At 42.5% G+C, this 22,422-nt stretch overlaps 1 protein-coding gene and 1 pseudogene across 1 annotated transcript in view; one reads left to right on the top strand and one right to left on the bottom strand.

Annotated features, from left to right (window-relative positions):
• The window catches only part of KCNMB4 (potassium calcium-activated channel subfamily M regulatory beta subunit 4), a 75,828-nt gene extending 54,561 nt beyond the window's left edge, over window positions 1-21,267 (bottom strand). Inside the window, exon 1 of the mRNA XM_040233463.1 lies at window positions 20,647-21,267. Within this exon, the coding sequence (XP_040089397.1) occupies window positions 20,647-20,982 (336 nt within the window). The 5' untranslated portion in view covers window positions 20,983-21,267. The remainder of the gene's footprint in view (window positions 1-20,646) is intronic.
• On the top strand, window positions 14,418-16,009 carry LOC120857746 (annotated as a pseudogene).
• Window positions 21,268-22,422: the final 1,155 nt, after the last annotated feature.

The following is a 22,422-nucleotide window of genomic DNA, read 5'->3' as shown; positions in this document are numbered from 1 at the left end:
CTGCACAGAGCGTGGGTGCTGACCCACACTTCCCAGCCTGAGAAGCATGTCCACTCGCCTAGTGGAGCGGGTGGGGGCTGAGTACTGAGGCTCAGCTTCGAAGGTCAGATGCCAGGGGGAGGACTGGGGTTCACTGTGTGAAGACGGCTAGAGGGGGCTAGGTTGTAGAGCACCACAAATGAGGGAGTCCGGGAAGAAGCCTCCCACTAGAGAGGCAAGGGGCCATTGTTGGAGGGTGTGCAAGAAGACAGGGGGGTCTGCCACAGGAGCTTCTTTCTCTGTGTGCCTACCGGTGGCAGGGCACTGCCTACACGAGCTCCAGGGAAAACAGAACTACCAGATGACCTAGAAAACCCGCTTCTGGACATAAACCTAGAGGAAAATCCGTAAGTCAAAAAGACACATGTACTTCAAAGTTCACTGCAGCACTATTTATGATAGCCAGGATGCGAAAGCAACCTAAATGTTCATCAACAGAGGAGTGGATAAAGACGATGCGGTACATACACACAATGGAATTGTATTACTCGGTCATTAGAAACAATGAAACTGTGCCATCTGCAGAGACGTGGACAGACAGAGAGACTGTCATATGAGTGAAGTAAGTCAGAAAGAGAAAAACAAATAGCGTATAATATCACCTATACATGTAGAATCTAGAAAAACGGACACAGATGAACTTAATTTGCAAAGCAGAAATAAAGATACAGACATAGAGAACAAACATGGATATCAAAGGGCAAAGCAGAGGTGGGATGGACTGGGAGACTGGGATTGACAGGTACACATCACTATGCATAAAGTGGGTAACTAATGAGAACCTACCACACGGCAGGGGGAGCGCGACTCAATGCTCTGGTGGACTGAGCAGGAAGGTTTCTAAAACAAGAGGGGGCATTTGTATGCGTATAGCTGATTCTGTACAGCAGAAACGAACACGACACTGTAAAGTAACTCTGCATGCGCGTGTGCTCAGGCGCTTCAGTGTTGCCCAGCCCTTTTTGACCCTGAGGACTGTATGTAGCCCTCCAGGCTTCTCTATCCATGGGAGTCTCCAGGCAAGAATACTGGAGCGAGTTGCCATGCCTTCCTCCAGGGGATCTTCCTGACCCAGGGATCGAATCCGCATCTCCTGCATTGCAGGCAGATCCTTTACTGCTGAAGTCCTGTAAAGCAACTACACTTCGATAAAAATTAAAAAAAAACAACAAAATATCTCCTGGACTCCTACCACCCAGAACTCCTACCATTGAACTTTCTCCTTTGCTCTTCTCCCCAACAGTTTCCCACAAATTAAATAAAAGTAAAAACTGTATTTCGCATTTGCTTCCCTCATTCACTATTAGTGAGTATACCCTGCATTATCCTTTTTGATGGCAGTGCTTCTTGGCTGCATCTTCATCTATTTCACCTTCTTTAATCAACAGACATCATCTTCCATTTTTTAAAATCACTATATACAATGCTCATTAAATTTTGCTAACAAGTGTGGCATTGATTCTTAGGAGTAGAAATCCTACCTCAAGGGGAGGGGGGAGGGATAAATTAGGAATTTGGGATTAACAGATAAACATTGCTCATGCATGCTTACTTGCTTCAGTCATGTCCGACCCTATGTGACTCTATGGACTGTAGCGTGTCATCTCCTTTGTCCAGGGGATTCACCAGGCAAGAATACTGGCATGGGTAGCCATTCCCCTCTCCAGGGGATCTTCCCCATCCAAGGATTGAACCTGAGTCTCCTGCATTGCAGGCATATTCTTTACTGTCCTTCTTATAGCCAAATAAAATTCCTTGCATGAATATAGCACATTTTATTTGTCCATTCTTCAGTTGATGGACATATGATTTATTTACACTTTTTGGCTATTAAGAATAATGCTACTATGAATAGTCATGTGCAAGTTTTTGTGTGGACATGTGTTTTCTTTTCTCTTGGGTATATACCAAGGAATGGAGTTGCTGGGTCTAATGGTAATTCTGTTCAACTTTTCGAGGAACTGTCAACTGTTTTCCAAAGCAGCTACAAATCTTTTACATTCTTATCAACAATGTATGAGGATTCTAATTTCTCCACACCGTTACTGTCTTTTCATTTTTAATGGCCACTTAGTGGGCTGAAAGTAGTATCTTACTGCAGTTTTGATTTGCATTTCCCTAATGACTAAGGAGTAAGTGTCTTTTAACTTCATGGCTGCAGTCACCATCTGCAGTGATTTTGAAGAAAAGTTATGACCAACCTAGACAGCATATTCAAAAGCAGCTGCAATACTTTGCCAACAAAGGTCTGTCTAGTCAAGGCTATGGTTTTTCCAGTGGTCATGTATGGATGTGAGAGTTGGACTGTGAAGAAAGCTGAGCACCGAAGAATTAATGCTTTTGAACTGTGGTGTTGGAGAAGACTCTTGGGAGTCCCTTGGACTGCAAGGAGATCCAACCAGTCCATTCTGAAGGAGATCAGCCCTGGGATTTCTTTGGAAGGAATGATGCTGAAGCTGAAACTCCAGTACTTTGGCCACCTCATGCGAAGAGTTGACTCATTGGAACTCTGATGCTGGGAAGGATTGGGGCAGGAGGAGAGGAGGACAACAGAGGATGAGATGGCTGGATGGCATCACTGACTCGATGGACGTGAGTCTGAATGAACTCCGGGAGATGGTGATGGACAGGGAGGCCTGGCGTGCTGCGATTCATGGGGTCGCAAAGAGTCAGACACGACTGAGCGACTGAACTGAACTGAACTGAATGACTAAGAGAGGGGCTTCTGTTGTAGCTCAGCTGGTAAAAAAATCTGCCTGCAATGCAGGAGACCTGGGTTCAACCCCTGGGTTGGGAAGATCCCCTGGAGAAGGAAATGGCAACCCACTCCAGTATTTTTGCCTAGAGAATTTCATGGACAGAGAAGCCTGGCAGGCTACAGTCCATGGGTTGCACAAGTCGGACACAACTCAGCAACTACACCACCACCAATGACCAATGAGGGTTTCCCAGGTGGCACTAGTGGGAAAGTATCCTCTTGTCAATGCAGGAGACATGAGACTAGGGTTCGATCCCTGGGTCAGGAAAATTCCCTACAGGACAGCATGCCAACCCACTCTAGTATTCTTGCCTGGACAATCCTATGGAGAGAGGAGGCTAGTTGCTACAGTCCATAAAGTTGTGAAGCGTTGAACACAACTGCGCACACTTCGGATGTGACATAGTGACTTAGCACGCATGCATGCTATGGCTAATGATACTGAGCATCTCTTCATGTGCCTGTTGCTCATTTGTATACTTCTTTGGAAAAATATCCATTTCTAACTTTTGTCTATTTATAAATTGGGTTGTTTTTGTGTTACTGTTGTTATTGAGTTGTACAGGTTCTTTATATATCCTGGATATTTAATCCTTACTAGATACATAATTTGAAAATATTTCCTCTCTTTTTGTGGTTATCTTTTCACTTTCTTGATAGTATCCTTCAAAGCACAAAACCACAAATATTCCAAAAAAATTTTATTATGTCCAATTATCTATTTTTCCTTCGGTTGCTTGTGCTTTTTGCATCCGATTAAGAAACTGTGCCTAATTCAAAGTCATAAAGATTGACAACTGTGTTTTCTTCCAATAGCTTTATAGTTTTGCTCTTACATTCAGGTCTCTCATCGATTTGAATTAATTTTTGTATTATGATGTGAAGTAGAAGTCCAGCTTCACTCCTTTGCATGTGCATATACAGTTGTTCCAGCATACTGGTTGAAAAGACTTTTTTTTTCTATTGAGTGTTCTTGACACCCTTGTCAAAATCAATTACTTATAAACATATGCATTTATTTCTGGACTCTCAACTCTATTCCATAGATTTGGAATCTATTCCTTATGCCAGTGCCATACAGTCTTGATTACTGTAGCTTTCAAGTAAATTTTGAAATTGGAAAGTGTGAGCCTTCCAACTTTGTTCTTGTTTTTCAACATTGTTTTGACTATCCTGGGTCATTTGCACTTGTATCTGAATTTTAGGATCAGCTTGTCAATTTCTGAAAAAGAAAATCCTACCGAGTTTTTTTTCATAGGAATTGTGATGAATCTATAGATCAATTCGGAAAGTCTTGCCATCATTACAATACTAAGTTTCCCAGTTTATGAACAAAGGGTATCTTTATTTAGTTCTTTCTTTCAGGTGTTTTGTAGTTTTCAGGGTACAAGTCTTACACTGTTTTGTTAAATTTGTCAAATATATTTCTAATTGTTTTATTATTTTGATGCTACTGTAAGTAGAATTGTATTCTTAATTTCACTTTTGTATTGTTAATTGTTACTGTATAAAATACAATTATACATGTACTAAAAATACTGACATTGTACACTTAAAATGGATGTATCCTTATGAAGATTTCAATAAAGCTATTACAAATCAAAGCTTAAAAAAAAAACAAAAATACAATTGATTTTTGCACATTGATCTTATATCCTGCAGTCTTGCTAAATTTATTTGGCCCAGTAGCTTTTTTTTGCTGGAGTTTTCAGGAGTTTCTATATACAAGATCATGTGATTTGTGAATAGAGAGAGTTTTATTTCTTCCTTTCCAATCTGGATGTCTTCTGTTTCGTTTTCTTACCTAATTGTCCTGACCAAAACCCCCCAGTACTATGTCAAGCAGAAGGAAGAATGGACATCTTCATTTTGTTTCTGATCTCAGAGGGAAATTTTCAGTCTTTCATCATTAAGTATGATACTAGTTGTGGGTTTTTCATAGTTCCCCTTTATCAGGCTGACAAAGTTCCCTTCAATTCCTAGTCTGTTGATGTTTTAAGTCATGAAAGGATTTTGTCAATTTTTTTCTGCATATATATATGCATGTGATTTCTGTCATTTATTCTACTAACATGCTGTATTGATTTTATTATGTTTTACCAAGCTTGCATTCCTAAAATAAATCCCACTTGACCATGGTGCAATATCATAAACTCTTCTCAAAAAAAGAAAAAGGAGAGACTACATCCCAATTCATTCTGTTACTATGATACCAAAAAGCAGACAAAGATATCATAAGAAAACTACAGACCAATATATTTATGAATATAGATGCAAAAATCTTCAACAAAATGCTAGTAAACCAAGTTTCGGAATATATAAAAAGAATTATATATCACAACCAAGTTGGGGGAATTGGGAGTGAGAAATAATATGCATGAGATTTCCTTTGGGAGCAATGGAAATATTCTGAAATTAGCAATGATGCTTGCACAACTTTGTGAACATACCAAAAAACTGTACACATTAAAAGGGCAAACATTACAATATTTGAGATATATCTTTTTTACAGGAAGCTGTCTTTCCTTTATTTTTCCTCTTTCATTCTTCTTTCTGCACACAAGGCAGATGGGATGCAAGTTAGGAAAAGCACGTTAAGGGACATGTTAAGAGCAATAAGACAGTCAGAAACTGGGTGTTTGAATGACCTTCCAGATTAGAATGGTTTAGCCCCATAGGCTGCTTACAAGCTCAGACATTTACAAAAGAAAAAACCTAGTACTTCCTTAGATGGAGGAGACATGGGTTCGATCCCTGGGTGGGGAAGATCCCTGGAGGAGGAAATGGCAACCCACTCCAGTTTCTTGCCTGGGAAATCCCACGGATCGAGGAGCCTGGTGGGCTACAGTCTAGGGAGTGTCAGAGTCTGACACAACTAAAACAATTTAGGATGTGGTACTTCCTTAGGGTTTTTCTTGTTTGTTTGTTTGTTTAGGTTACTTTTGTTAGGTTCTTATTAAAGCATCCCATCCAATATCCTAATTAATTCAGTTAGATTGTTCCTACTTTTTCACTACTACAAACAGTTCTGCAATGGGCCAAAGAACTAAATAGACATTTCTCCAAAGAAGACATACAGATGGCTAACAAACACATGAAAAGATGCTCCACATCACTCATTATCAGAGAAATGCAAATCAAAACCACAATGAGGTACCATTTCACACCAGTCAGAATGGCTGCAATTCAAAAGTCTACAAGCAATAAATGCTGCAGAGGGTGTGGAGAAAAGGGAACCCTCTTACACTGTTGGTGGGAATGCAAACTAGTACAGCCACTATGGAGAACAGTGTGGAGATTCCTTAAAAATTGCTCAGGTATCATGTATTCATAATCTCACACTTTTACTGATGAACTTCCTATACTATCTATGTCTCTCAGTAAAATTTAATCATTTCTACCTTAATTTCACTGAGGATACAATGTTCATTATTTCACTCCTTTGAAATTTGTTAAGGCTTGCTTTATGGCCCAAATGTGATCCGTTTGGGGAAATATTATGTGGGCACTTGAAACCATGTGCACTGTGCTGCTACTGGATATATTAATTTATAAATATCACTTGGGTCCATTGTTAAACATGTTACTCAAATCTGTTGGATGTGTCTTAATATTACTGTTGTCTGAGATTTATCAGTTAGAAACAGAAAGGTCCTAAAATCTCTCATTGTGATAGACATGTATATTTCTCCCTCAAGATATTTCTATATATTTCTGCTTTAGTTTTCTGTTTTTATGTATTTTGAGTTAGTATTTTAGGTACATCCTAGTACAGAATTGTTATATTTTATTAACTTGTATAACTATGTCTCTTTTTAGCTCTAGTGACACATTTTTGTTTCAAAGTCTCCTGTGTTTCATATTATACAGGTACTCCAGTTTTTCTTTCTTCATTTTTTTGATGGAAGTATTGATGTTTGTATAGTGTGTTTTCCAGTCTGTGATCTCTACCTTTAAATTGGAAGAGTTAGTCCATTTTTATTGAATATAGTTATAAATTTGGGTTTAACTCTATCTTATTTTTTAACTTTTTATTGGAGTATAGACGATTAATGATATAATAGCTTCAGTTCAGTTCAGTTCAGTTCAGTCGCTCAGTCGTGTCTGACTCTTTGCGACCCCATGAATCGCAGCACGCTAGGCCTCCCTGTCCATCACCAACTCCCGGAGTTCACTCAGACTCACATCCATCGAGTCAGTGATGCCATCCAGCCATCTCATCCTCTGTCGTCCCCTTCTTCTCCTGCCCCCAATCCCTCCCAGCATCAGAGTCTTTTCCAATGAGTCAACTCTTCGCATGAGGTGGCCAAAGTACTGGAGTTTCAGCTTCAGCATCATTCCTTCCAAAGAAATCCCAGGGCTGATCTCCTTCAGAATGGACTGGTTGGATCTCCTTGCAGTCCAAGGGACTCTTAAGAGTCTTCTCCAATACCACAGTTCAAAAGCATCAATTCTTCAGCGTTTCAAGTGGACAGCAAAGGAACTCAGCAATACATATATATATATCCATTCTCTTCCAACTCCCCTCCTATGCAGGCTGCCAAATAACATTGAGTAGATTATTACTTTTTAAAATTTATTCTACCTGTCTACAGTCTTTTTACTCTATTTTATTGCATTCTTCTAAACTTACTGTTTTACATTACTTCATTTTCCCCACGTATTAGCTTGGTAATTCTTTTCTGCTGTACAAATTCTTAGATTCCAACACAGAACTACTAAATCAGAAACTAGGGTGGAATCTCTGATTCAGTGGGTTTAGGATGGGTATTGAGAATATGCATTACTAACAAGCTCACAAATAATGCTGATGTTTCTTGTCCACTGATTACACTTTGAGAATCACTGATTTGAAGGAAGAAATTGGCTAGAAAAAGAGGATTAGTGAAAATATACCATAATTACCAAAGCAAACTGTAATATCTTTGATCAGAACAGTTCAGTTCACTTCAGTAGCTCAGTCGTGTCCGACTCTTTGCGACCCCATGGATTGCAGCACGCCAGGCCTTCCTGTCCATCAAAAACTCCCAGAGCTTACTCAAACTCAAGTCCATCACGTCAGTGATACCATCCAACCATCTCATCCTCTGTCATCCACTTCTCCTCCTGCCTTCAATCTTTCCCAGCATCAGGGTCTTTTCCAATGAAAAGATGGCAAAGTATCAGGTGGCCCAAGTATTGGAGTTTGAGCTTCAGCATCAGTCCTTCTAATGAATATTCAGAATTGATTTCCTTTAGGATGGACTGGTTGGATCTCCTTGCAGTCCAAGGGACTCTCAAGAGTCTTCTCCAACACCACAGTTCAAAAGCAGCAATTCTTTGGCGTTCAGCTTTCTTTATAGTCCAACCCTCACATCCATACATGACCACTAGAAAAACCGTACCTTTGACTAGACAGACCTTTGTTGGCAAAGTAATGTCTTTGCTTTTTCATACGCTGTCTGGGTTGGTCATAGCTTTTCTTCCAAGGAGTAAGCATCTTTTAATTTCATGGCTGCAGTCACCATCTGCAGTGATTTTGGACCACCCAAAATAAAGTCTCTTACTGTTTCCACTGTTTCCCCATCTATTTGCTATGAAGTGATAGGACCAGATGTCATGATCTTCATTTTTTGAAAGTTGAGTTTTAAGCCAGTTTTTCACTCTCCTCTTTCACTTTCATCAAGAGGCTCTTTGCTTTCTGCCATAAGAGTGGTATCATCTGCATATCTGAGGTTATTGATATTTCTCCCAGCAATCTTGATTCCAGCTTGTGCTTCTTCCAGCCCAGCATTTCTCATGATGTACTCTGCATATAAGTTAAATAAGCAGGGTGACAATATATAGCCTTGACGTACTCCTTTCCCCATTTGGAACCAGTCTGTTCTTCCATGTCCAGTTCTAACTGTTGCTTCTTGACCTGCTACAGATTTCTCAGGAGGCAGGTCAGGTGGTCTGGTGTTCCCATCTCTTGAAGAATTTTCCACAGTTTGTTGTGATCCACATAGTCAAAGGCTTTGGCATAATCAATAAAGCAGAAGTAGATGTTTTTCTGGTATTCTCTTGCTTTTTCAATGATCCAGCAGATGTTGGCAATTTGACTTCAGGTTCCTCTGCCTTTTATAAATCCAGCTTGAACATCTGGAAGTTCATGGTTCACGTACTGTTGAAGCCTGTCTTGGAGAATTTTGAGCATTACTTTGCTAGTGTGTGAGATGAGTGCAATTGTGCAGTAGTTTGAACATTCTTTGGTGTTGCCTTTCTTTGGGATTGGAATGAAAACTGACCAGGACAGTGGCAGTAAAAATCAGACAAAATATTAATACCAGAGAATAATGATACCATTGCTAGAAACGAAAGATTCTAGAACAGAAGCTGGTTTTAGAGAGATAAACATGATATTCTCTTGCCATTTTTATCCTTGTAATAAAGGAAATAGAAGATAATTATAATCAGAATGGAAGATTTTAGTCTCAGTAAGCAGTATTATTTTCTGGCTTTTTATTCTTGAGAATTATTTTAAAATAAAGTTGTGTCAATAAGGACAATTATATAAATGTATTTACTACACAAGAAAAAAGTATTAAACTTCCGAGATTAGAATTTAATTTTACAGGATATATTGATGAGATGGTTGGATGGCATTACCAACACAATGGACATGAATTTGAGTAAACACTGGGAGTTGATGATGGACAGGGAAGCCCGGCGTGCTGCAGTCCATGGGGTCGCAAAGAGTCAGACACAACTGGGTGACTGAACTGAACTGAATTGATTGATAATTTGCATTAATGAGATACAACATCAAGTGCTTCTACAATGTTGTTAAATTATAACTGGTATATTGGACACAAGATAAGGTTTCAAAGTCCATTTGGTCAATTGCATCAGTCAGATGAATGGATATTTCTTCACATGTGATTCGAGGTACAGAGAACTCTCAGTGACCCAACCTGCTGGATTCTGCTAACCAACCAAGCAAATACATGAAATAAATGTTTGATTAGTTTATTTACCAAAATGGTCACAGATTTAAATAATTTAATAAACATATGGTTTTCAATTTTATAACCGATTATTTTAAAAGAAAAGAGTATATTACCACAACTCAAATTACAAATTTTTACACATTAGTTTATGTGTCTTAGAGAATACCAAAGGCACAGCATGAGTAACATTTAGAAACATATGTAATATTGAAAACCATTCTGTTCAGTATTATACTGTGAGTATTTATGGTAACTGTAAATGTATAAATGTACTGTTTATCTAGGAACTCAATTGTTAATATGAAATTCTGCTTAAGACAGAGAAAAAAAATTTAAACCCAAGCTAAATAAAATGAGTGACATCTTCACTCATAAATGAGTATTAAAAAACAGTTCAGATAAATAAAACTGACAACTTATAAAAAGCTTTATAATTCTGAGGTAAGTTTGTAATAATGGAAAATATATGCATTTTCCCCAAAACTTAAACTGAAATATATTGTAATATTACAAACCTCTCATGTAAAAGTAAAAAGTTTCTGATTAGAGTTTGAGATACATAATTTGAGAGTCTTACAAACAATTAAGACCTTCCTAAACAGCATCCACAGATGGATGCCAGAGGTGGCTCATGGTTAAGTACTCTCAGAAAGGAAGATCCTAGCAGTCTGCAGAGTAGATTGTTTGCAAAGAGCTGTAATAGGTGCACATAATCTGACCAAGCTTTCAAATATCTAATCATATTAGTCACCTGCTCAAAAGCCTTACTTGGCTTCCGTGTTAGTTTCCTATTGCTGCTATAGCAGAAACTTAGTGGCTCAAAACAAATGTATTAACTTGCAATTCTGGAGGACAGAATTCCAAAACGGGTCTCACTGAGCTAAAATCAAGACACCAGCTGGGCTATACTCCTTTCTGAAGCCTCTAAGAAAGAATCCATTTTCTTGCCTTTTCCCGCCTGCATTCTTTGGCTCATGTCCCTCTTCTGTATTCAAAGCTGCCAACAGTCAGTTGAGTGGTCTTCACATTGCATCACTCTGACTTCCTCTTCCACATTTAAGGGTGCCTGTGATTCTAGAGCCCACCAGCACATTTCCCTATTTTAAGGTCAGCTGATAGCAAATTAAACTGTGTCTGCAACCTTGACTCCCCTTTGCTGCATAACGTAAGATATTCATGGATTCTAGGGATTAGTATGTGACCATCTTTGATTGATGGGCATAGATTCTTCCTACCATGGGTTCCCAGTGTTCACTAAACCTGCCCTGTCTGTCAAGGACCTCTACATTACTGGCCCCAATTTACTCTCCTGCCTTATCCCAGGTGGCACTAGTGGTTAAGAACCTGTTTGCCAATGCAGGAGACTAAGAGACATGGGTTCGATCCCTGGGTTGGGAAGATCCCCTGGAGGAGGGCATGGCAACCCACTCCAGTAGTTTTGCCTGGAGAATCCCATGGACAGAGGAGCCTGGCAGGATATGGTCCATAGGGTTGCAAAGACATGACTGAAACAACTTAGCATGCATGCACACCTCTTTCCCAGACCTCTGCTCTTTGGCCCCCATGTTCCAGCCACACCAGTCTATCTGCTGGTTCCCCAACACACCTCGTACTCCTCAGCTCCAGAGCCTTGCTCCTGGCATTCTTCTGTTCCTTGATGTTCTCTTCATTTATCCTCAACTTTCCTCCCAAGATAAAAAATTCTATTCATTCTCAAAATTTCATGGCAAATGCTTCCTTCTCCAGGAAGCATTCCCCCTAGTCATTCCCCTGTAGATATTTATCATACTGTTTGCACCTCCCAGTAGAACATGATGTTTGGCTTTGATAGTTATTGTGTTCTTATCTCACCTGTGAGGTAATGATCTCCTTGAGGGCAGAAACTCAAGAATTCATCCTCATGTGTACATCAGTTGCCTCCAAGGGTGCTCAGTCGTTTCAGACTCTTTGTAACACCATGGAGTGTAGTCTACCAGGCTCCTCTGTCCATGGAATTTTCCAAGCAAGAATATTGCAGTGGGTTGTCATTTCTTACTCCAGGGGATCTTCCTGACTCAGGAATTGAACCTGTATCTCCCGAGTCTCCTGCACTGGCGGGAGACTCTGCACCACCGGAGAAGCCCATAAGTCAGCTGCTGCTGCTAAGTCTCTTCAGTTGTGTTTGACTTTGTGCGACCCCAGAGACGGCAGCCTATCAGGCTCCCCCGTCCCTGGGATTCTCTAGGCAAGAATTTTGGAATGAGGTGCCATTTCCTTCTCCAATATAAGTCAGCTGCTGCTGCTGCTGCTAAGTCTCTTCAGTTGTGTCTGACTCTGTGCGACCCCAGAGACGGCAGCCCACCAGGCTCCGCCATCCCTGGAATTCTCCAGGCAAGAACACTGGAGTGGGTTGCCATTTCCTTCTCCAATGCACGAAAGTGAAAAGTGAAAGTGAAGTTGCTCAGTCGTGTCTGACTCTTTGCGACCCCATGGACTGCAGCCCACCAGGCTCCTCCGTCCATGGGATTTTCCAGGCAAGAGCACTGGGGTGGGGTGCCAGTGCCTTCTCCACTAGGCTTATCTAAAACCGAACACCTGCTTTTCATGCAGTGTGTTTGTGTGTGCTCAGGTGTGTCCGACCTCCAAAATTACTCCTCCTTCAGTTTTCCCATTTATAATAATAAAACCACCTCCCTTTTTCAGTTGTGATTGCCACAGACCTTGGAGCCATCTTCATTCTCTTCTCCCTCATTCCTCACATCCGGTCCATCAGTGGGCCTTCTCCATGCTACTCCCTGCTCTAAGTCACCACCACCTTTTGGTGGTCCTACTGGACTCCTTGTTTCCAATCTTGCCTCTGATGCTCTCACCTTGCACAACTGAGCATGCGTGTGTACACAAACGCTTCTCCCCCCATACAAATTCTATCCTCATCTCAGTATCCAGATGGATCATTCAAATCGTTTAAAAGTCTAAGTCTGATTATATCTTGGTCCGGCCTAGTGTCAAATTACTTACCATCACACTTAGACTAGAATCCAAAGTCCTTATAAAGGTTTCTGAGACCCTCGTCTCATCTCCCACTGTTCTCTGTTCACTCACCGTCGTCCTCACTATTCCTCACACTTGCCTCAGTGCTTGCTGTTCCTGCAGCTTGTGGAACAGTCTTTCTCTGGAGAGCCACGTGATTCATTCCTCTATGTCCCTTAGGCCACTGATAATCCTCTCATGTCCTTTGGGTCTCTGTGGAAATATCACTTCATCAGAGCCACCTTCCCTGGCCATCCTATGTAAAAGAACAGCTCTCATTCCTTCCATAACTTTCTGTACCTTTATGCTGCTTAAATTTTCTTTGCCCATCTATCATTACATTACATCTATCATTATCAACTCATTACATTATGAATTGATTTCTTGTCAGGCACTTCACCAAAATGTAAGCTCCAGAAATCTTCTTTTGATCTCTATTCCAGCCCTAAAACCTAGAAACACACCTAGAACCTAAGTAGGCATTTAATAAATATTTGTTAAATTAACTCATCTTTGTACATCCTCTCATTTCTTTCCCAGTTCTCTGATCATAATAGATGCTGAAGAAGTATTTGTGGACTTAAATTTGATGTACATCCCAATATTACTTCATATTATCACCAGAGGTAAAACAACCACAGTAAGCCACTTTTTCATGGAGAAATAAAGGCTACAGCTAAGTTGTCACAATTCAGATTAGTCTTTTATTAATTTTGACAAGATGGACTCCCTAGAGCACAAAGTATATCACGTTGAACATTTGACTCAAGAAAGGAGCTCAGAAATTAACCCCAGCAGGCCTTACTGTCTATACAGGGGGTGTGTGTGTTGGGGGAAGGGGCACACTAAATGGATGAGAAGGGTACCAAGAAGGTGACTAAGCCACAAAGGCCTATAGTTAATTACATCCAATTTCAGGGGATATTCTTAAAGCCTGAAGCCTCTTCCAGTTCTGTTCTAAGTTTTTCTTCTCTTCAATGCCTTTCTCTTAGGTTTTTAGTAGTACTGATTTCTTAGAAATAGACATTTGTCTTCTCTTTTTAGGTTTTTCTTATTAGAGAAAGAAAACTCAAAAATAAAACATACCGCCTCTAATCACCTACTTTCTCTGATCTTTCAAGAGGCCAGTTTTAATAATCCATCTTTTCTTGGCCATCCAATATCTACAATGAGGCAAAGGCAAATGTTTGGAACTCCATAAGTTCATTTCATTTAAACTAATTTTAAAGGATTCTCTTCTTTTCCTTCAGAATTTGAGTCCTTCCTTTTATACCAACTCCCTATATTCAGTAGCATCAGTACCATCTTTTAACCTAAACACACAAATATTAATCATGATGAATCCTTTGGGTTCTTATTTTACTTTTCTTGAACAACAGATGAAGACATTTTCTAAGCCAGTGTTTACTTTCACTCTGTCTACAGACTAGAATTACTTGTAGAACTTTTAAAAAATTACCAATACCCAGGACACACCAAAGACCAAGTGTGAATCTCTAAAGGCTGGACACAGGCATCTGAACTTCTTTTTAAAGTTCCCCCAGACTACTCGCCGTTTCAAAATGCTGCTAAGACCTTAGGGACAGTTGAGTGACACCCCCATACCCACCAGGCTCGGTGGAAAGCGACTCATGGAACGGCCGTGAGCAGACCTCATGTCACTTCACTGCCAAAATGACATCATTTTCCACCTCTGCCCAGTGTTCAGCATCTGACAGTGCTTGCAGGATCTCTAGAACAAACCAATCGGGTACGACCAAAACTGCCTCTTTTGAAGATTTTGCAAGCAGCAGGTGCACAAGGTAAAATGTCCACTGTTAAAGAGCCCTCTCTATGATATGCTAAGAAAGAATCTTGTCACATTAGCTACTGCTACTACAGATGCTGCTCAGACTCTCGCTATCGCACAAGAGCACAGTATGGAGATTCCAAGTCAAGACCAACTGAAGCAAAGTATAGAGGAAAGTTCCAATTCCAGGAAAAGAACTGAAGAAGGCAATATTCCCACGCTGCCTACCCCACAGTATCAATGCAGAAATTCTAGAGAAGATGAAGACTTGGTAGCAAATTTAACTCAAGAAGGGACGTCAAGACTGGACCTCAGGTTTGAGGAGTGGGATGTAGCTGGTTTGCCTTGGTGGTTTTTAGGAAACCTGAGAAATAACTATACTCCCGGAAGTAATGGCTCAACTGATTTACAGACAAATCCGGATATAGGTACTGCCACTGTTTCAGACACCACAGATGACTTGTGGTTTTTCAATGAGTCACTGTCAGAGCAATTTGGTGTTGGAATAAGTTGAAGCTGCTGATCCTGAACAAACAAGTGAAGAAGTAGGGAAAGTGAGAGACAAAAAGGTGATTGAAGTGGGAAAAAATGATGACCTTGAGGACCCTAAATCCATAAGTGATGATACTGATATAGAAGTTACCTCTGAGGGTGAGTGGCAGTGTACTGAGTGCAAGAAATTTAACTCTCCAAGCAAGAAGTACTGTTTTCATTGCTGGGCCTTGAGGAAGGATTGGTATTCAGATTGTTCTAAGTTAACCCAGTCTCTCTCCACATCTGATATCACTGCCATACCTGAAAAGCAAGAAAGGGAAGGAACTGATGTCCCAGACTGCAGAAGAACTGTATCAGCTCCAGTTGTTAGACCTAAAGATACATACATAAAGGAAGAAAGCTTGAAACATTTTGATCCTTGCAACTCGGTGGAATTCTTGGATTTGGCTCATAGTTCTGAAAGCCAAGAGACCATATCAAGCATGGTAGAACAATCAGGTAACCTTTTTGAACAGAGAAAAGATACAGAAAACATGGAGGATTGCCAGAATCTTTTGAAGCCATGTAGTCTGTGTGAGAAAAGACCATGAAACGGGAACATTTTTCATGGGAGGACAGGCCATCTTGTCACTTGTTTCCATTGTGCCAGAAGACTAAAGAAGGCTGGGGCTTCTTGTCCTATTTGCAAGAAAGAGATTCACTTGGTTATTAAGGTTTTTGTAGCATAGCTGAATCAGTGAATTACAGACAGATATTAACAGAGCTGGTCATGTATCCAAATATCAGTATTGAGCATCTCTATGCAGGGTGACCCATTTCATACTTTCATTGTTCATGTGAACTTTTATGTTCTAGGACATTTTTACCTCTAAACTTATAGAATTTGAGAATGAGTTCTTTAGAACTAGATTATCAATTTGGAGACTATTAACATTAAAAGAGAAGTTAATCTTTCTGTCTTCAAAGATGAGGATCTGGGAGGGAGCAGTACAGACAGAAATACATTCATTTTTATTTAATTTAATTTCTTACTTTCTTTTCTGGTAGGGAATGTTCTTGGGCATCAAAATCCAAGGTGGCTATTAGAAATATATCAAAGCTATCAATGTATAAAGTAGATTACTTTATGTTGTGTGGTTCAGAGAAACGATTATTTTTGTAAAGAGCCTAGAACAGTGATATCCAACATTTTTGCTAACATACCTCAAAAAACAATTTTGAAAAAGTACATATGACTTTTTGCACCTTTTAAAACTTGAGGTGTAGTTAACAAAAAATAAAGTCAATAAAGTGTTCCCTTCTGCTGAAAAAATAAAATATAATAAAGTTCCCCCAGTGATTCTAATGGATTGTCATGGTTGAGAACCAAAACCCTTAGCATACACAACAGCTAGTCACAAAGAGATAATTCAGTGATAAGAACCATAGTCAGAGGAAGCTGACCCCAAATTTAGATTTTTTTTTTTGCAGTGGTCAACTCAAACAGCAGATCACTGCCCTGTGGATAATTAGGACTTGACTTGATAATTAGGATAACTGACTTGAGTACTACATTCCATGAAGTACTACATTACTTGAAGGAACCAGAGATCAAACTGCCTACATCCGTTGGATCATCGAAAAAAGCAAGAGAGTTCCAGAAAAACATCTACTTCTGCTTTATTGACTACACCAAAGCCTTTGACTGTGTGGATCACAACAAACTGTGGAAAATTCTTCAAGAGATGGGAACACCAGACCACCTGACCTGCCTCCTGAGAAATCTGTATGCAGGTCAAGAAGCAACAGTTAGAACTGGACATGGAACAACAGACTGGTTCCAAACAGGGAAAGGAGTACGTTAAGGCTGTATATTGCCACCCTGCTTATTTAACTTATATGCAGAGTACATCATGCGAAATGCTGGGGCTGGATGAAGCACAAGCTGGAATCAAGATTGCTGGGAGAAATATCTATAACATCAGATGGAGATGACACCACCCTTATGGCAGAAAGCAAAGAAGAACTTGATGAAAGTGAAAGAGGAGAGTGAAAAAGTTGGCTTAAAATTGAACATTCAGAAAATTAACATCATGGCATCCGGTACCATTACTTCATGGCAAATAGATGGGGAAACAATGGAAACAGTGAAAAACTTTATTTTATTGGGCTCTAAAATCACTACAGATTGTGACTGCAGCCATGAAATTAAAAGACGCTTGCTCCTTGGAAGAAAAGCTATGATCAACCTAGACAGCATATTAAAAAGCAGAGACATTACTTTGCCAACAAAGGTCTGTCTAGTCAAAGTACGGTTTTTCCAGTGGTCATGTATGGATGTGAGAGTTGGACTGTAAAGAAAGCTGAATGCCAAAGAATTGCTGCTTTTGAACTGTGGTGTTGGAGAAGACTCTTGAGAGCCCCCTGGACTGCAAGGAGATCCAACCAGTCCATCCTAAAGGAAATCAGTTCTGAATATTCATTGGAAAGACTGACGTTGAAGCTGAAACTCCAAAACTTTGGCCACCTGATGTGAAGAACTGACTCACTGGAAAAGACCCTGATGGTGGGAAAGACTGAAGACAGGAGGAGAAGGGTATGACAGAGGATGAGATGGTCGGATGGATCATGGACACGATGGACATGAGTTTGAGTAAGCTCCGGGAATTGGTGGATAGGAAAGCCTGGCATGCTGCAGTCCATGGGGATGCAAAGAGTCAGACACGACTGAACAACTGAACTGAACTACACTGCATGACTGGATATAGTTTCTGCTTTGGAAACAAGGATACGTTTCAAAACATAAGTTGAATAGGACTTAAAGATATTTTAAAGAAATTATTAGTCAAAGGTCAAATTTATTCACACTATCTCTTTAGTAGTCTGCAGCATAAGAAGTTATATATTTGCATTATTCTTTCCCCTTCCCTGCTTTTTACTATAACTAATGTAGTAAACTCGTGGGAGAGGAGAAAGCCCTTGTTCTCTTTTTCTAAGAAGAGATCTCCCAAATGGCTTCTTGCGGCAGTGGGTCATAAAGCACAGAAGGTTGGAGGTGATCAGGATCCAATACACTGTAGGGAATCTAGACATTCTGCAAAGAGAATGGGTGGGGAACCCAGACCTTCAATAAAGAGGTAAGTTCTGGGTAGCCAACATGCAACAGCCCTTGGTGGTGGGTACTGCTTAACTGCAAGGGCACGGTGGAAACATTCTGCTTATGTGATGGGCTCTGGCACAATATTTTGGTTACACTGAATTTTTCCATCACTAATTGCTTACCAGAATTTCCAAATTGAGCATTTCATTGGTCAAAAGTGGAAAGGTGACTCCAAAAGAACATGTCTAATGTTCTATAAATGGTCCAATGCAATCATAATTTGGATAAAGAGATATATACTGCTTTGGCTGAGGAAACCTTGACTAAATCGAATGGAATCATTTTCTGTAACATTAATGTATCTTTCTCCAGTTCTGTCATTTCTTTAATGCTTTAAAAAAATCTTATTTTATTCAGATATTTCTTCAAAGTAATCATTGCCAGGATCCAAACTGGCACAGGAAGGAAACTGTTTATTTGCAACAAAAAGAGATCAAATCTTAGGATTACATATAAGCCATTACCATCTTTCCAAGTGATTTAAAAATCTATGTCCCGCTGCTGCTACTGCTACTGCTAAGTCACTTCAGTCGTGTCCGACTCTGTGCGACCCCATAGACGGCAGCCCACCAGGCTCCTCCATCCCTGGGATTCTCCAAGCAAGAACACTGGAGTGGGCAATCTATGTCCTAATGATCCAAATTTACTTTTTCAGCCAAATTCTACAAAATTACCTGGAAACTGTGAAGCATTCTTTGTATAGTAAATTCTGTCTTCTCAAAGTCTTGATTAGGTATTAACTACTTAGTGGAATATGTATATGTAATTTATTAGTGCCTGAGCCACAATCTTAAACTAATTGCAATGTTTCACCAATTATAACAGCTTCTAAATGATAAACTACCATATAATTTCTAAGTCACTACTACTGCTCTACACCTTTCTTTTATATTAATGGCTTAATCTTGAAAAAAAAAAGTGACTTCCTAAAGCTTTGCAATTTGTTTTGAAATTACTGAGCACTGAGCTGCCTAACTTAAAACATCTGTCTTTGAGATCTGATTGCTTCTTTGAGACTTTGAAGTTTATACTCTAAATTCTGTATTTCTATACTTACTACTCATCTATTATCTTCATTTTTAAGATATTCTTTCTTTATCAGCAAGAGCACTTTTTTTTTTAAGAGAAGTCGTTCTTTTTTTTTAAAGGAATTCTCTTTAAAAAATTTCCCCAATTCAAGAATTAACTATTTAGGAGACAAGAACAGGAGTTTTGCTGCAGAGAAATGATAAGCTTATTTTTAAATACTTTAAAAATATTGATATAGGATTCTTCTTTTGGATTGTTATAATTATATCCTGTCACATGCAACGAAAGTTTTCTTGTGTACACAAGACTCATTCCCTTTGGGACAGTTTTCTTGATCTTCAAGCACTGCTCTAACAAACTGGGAAGATGTCAGTAACCTTAAAGAAGATACATACCTTTTCTTTGATAGTTAAGTAATCAGAAGAGTGAAAAAAGGCCAGGAGAAGAAAAAAACAAAAGAAAGAAAAGCCTTCTTGCAAAAGCAGGTTTACTACAAAGCTCAACTAGTTCACAGACTGAGGACACTGCTTTTTATAAGTTTTTTCTCCACTGGGAACGGTCTTCTGAGTCTCCCTTTCTCTGCTTTCCATCCCTCGAGTCCTAACCAGGTTTTTTTTTTTTTTTTTTTTCTTTTTTGCTTGCGAGAACGGAAAAAGTTGCCAAGGCAGGCATATTCGGTACATTTCACGGAGGCTTTTCTATTTTCAGAAAGTTTTACCGTTCCCCAGATGGCTCCCAATTGTTCTTAGACACACGGAGAACCTAGGCTTCCTCTAGACCCTTCTGAGAATCTATTTCGTGACAACTAGGAGTCCACAGTACCCGCCCAAGATAAATCTCCACAGAATTTCGCATTTGATTCCACGTCGTTTGTCGACCCACGAAAGCTCATCTTTGTACCCCTAGTTAAAAACATCTGTCTAGAGTGAAAAGATAAGGAAACCTCTAACACCTCTCAAAGGGCTAAAGGACCCCCTGCAACCTCCAAAGGCGAGTTCTGGACGCGGCCAATGGGAGCTCGGACCTTGACCATGCGCCGGGGTTGCTGGTATCCCCGCTGCGCACTGGATTTAATCTGAGGAAAAGTTAACTTTCGGCTCCCTGCATCTCTGCAAAGCCCGTCTGGTAGGGCCCGAACCGAAGCTGGGCCAAGGCCTCAGAATCCGAGACCAGGCAAGACAGGTGTGTAAAGAAAGCCTCCGGGTATCACAGGTCGCTGCACACAAACCCTCCTGAAGGGCCGGGGGGCCCCGGGCTCCCCGGTGTACTTACTCCCGGTTTAAGCATAGTCCGCGACGCCTTGTCGCCTCCTGGTAACGTTTGCATACTCCAAGCCACCCCGCGGAGGGTTTAACACTGATGCTCCCCCAAACCTCAGCATCTCCGTAGGAGCGAGGCAATCCTCCCGGGGCGTCCTTACCTTGGGGTTGGTCAGGAGCTGGTGCTCGTCGCTGTGCAGCAGCGCCCTGGAGTTGGACTCGGAGTTGTTCACGTAGACCTGGACGCAGGGGTACTGCGAGGTGCCCCTGCAGTCGGCGCCACAGGTGAAGGTGCACTCGAACACCTCGCCGATCTGCTGCACCGACAGCACCGTGCAGTTGGCCGCCGTGGCTTGCAGATCCTGCAGCGCGGGACTGAGCCAGCAGAAGCCGAAGATAAAGAGCGACACGACGCCGGAGATGATGAGAAACAAGCCGAGCCGGATGCTCTTGTCCTCGGCTTCCGTGTACTCGTAAGCCACCCGGAGCTTCGCCATCGCCCCCCACTCCCGGCGGCGGGCGCGCTCCCCCCGCCCCCTCCCGCCCCCGGCGCCGAGCCCGACTGCCTCGGCGGGAGGAGCCGCCGCCGCACGACAGCAGGGGAGTGGGCGGCCAGGGGGAGCGCGCGAGAACAAAGGGGCCGAGGCCGGCGACGCCCCCCGGCGGCGGCAGCGCCCCCCTTCCACCTCCCCGCCGCCGCCTGAGCCCCAGAGGCTCGCAGCGCGGCCGAGGTTTCAGAGCCTCCTGCACCCTCGGGCGCGAGGAGTGCACGGGCGGCTCCTGCCTCCAGCGCCCCCTGCCAGCCTCCGCCCCCGCGCTTTCCCCGCCTCCCCCACCCCGCCTCCTCTCGCCCGGTGGCTCCCAGTCTCCATCGCCCGCCGGCCGCCGCTCCGCGGACTCGCCTGGCAGGTGCCCGGAGGGCAGAAGCTGCAGGGCTGAGGCGAGCCCCGGGGCTTCCCTACGCGGGAGGCAGCTCCGCCGGGCCCCACCCACCGCCGACCCGGGTCCTCCCGCCCCGCCCCGGGGCGTTTCCCGTGGGCGAGGGGCGGGCAGGCGCTGGGGATCGCGGCGCTGGCGCCCGGGATTCTCGTTACATTCCCCTGGGAGGGACATCAGCGATAAGAGGTTAGGATCAATATAACTTAACGAAGTGAGAGTTTAAAAAACAAAACAAAAAACAAACGAGGGAGACGGTGTCGTGCAAGTGGAGCGGCGGGAATTTTGAACTCCAAAGGGGGACTGGTCAGCCAGCGGCGAGCCAGCGGCCGGGAGGCGTGCGCTCTCGGGGAGACTGGCCGCCGGCACCAGGCGGACAGGGATGGAAGCCCCCGGGGCGAGCGGCGTGCGCCCGTGCGTGTGCCCCAGAGAGACCCGGGCCGCCGGTTCCCATGCTTGGGGCGGGCGCGTGCGCCGCAGGGCGGGAGGCGTGACCTGCCGCCGCCCCCCTTCCCTCGGGCGAGCGCCGTAACCGTCCGGCTTCAGGGTCCCGGCTTTCCCAATTGCCCGGGAGCATCCCACGATCACCCCCACCCGCGACACCGCCCACCTCGCCGGCCCCAGCCGGGCCTGGAGGGCAGCAGGTCAGAAGTGGAACAGGCTGAGTCAGACGGAGTTTGAGGTGGAGGCAACGCGCGTGGGGGGCAGGAGCCTGCGATCCTCCCTCCCCGACCCAGGAAACTCGCTTCCTGGGTCCTGGGTGGACCACGCTGCAATGCAGGTCTTCGGCAGCCGGGCCGACCCCAACTCCATGTGCCCAAGGCTGGGGCTGACTGAGTAGGGACCCAAGGGAGCGAATGCAGAGGCTTACAGCCCTGGAAGGAGACACCATGTTCCCCATAAAGGGCTGTCTTCTCGCTCCAAACCGAGAGCAGAATCCTCTCTGTTCTGGCTCCATCCTCAGGAGTCTTGCCACCGTTGGCCCATCTCGGAATTTGTAG

This window comes from Oryx dammah, unplaced genomic scaffold (assembly GCF_014754425.2).
Source record: "Oryx dammah isolate SB20612 unplaced genomic scaffold, SCBI_Odam_1.1 HiC_scaffold_29, whole genome shotgun sequence".
Taxonomy (NCBI): domain Eukaryota; kingdom Metazoa; phylum Chordata; class Mammalia; order Artiodactyla; family Bovidae; genus Oryx; species Oryx dammah.
Note: the sequence above shows the minus strand (reverse complement) of the source record. Positions and strands in the feature narration are given on the sequence as shown.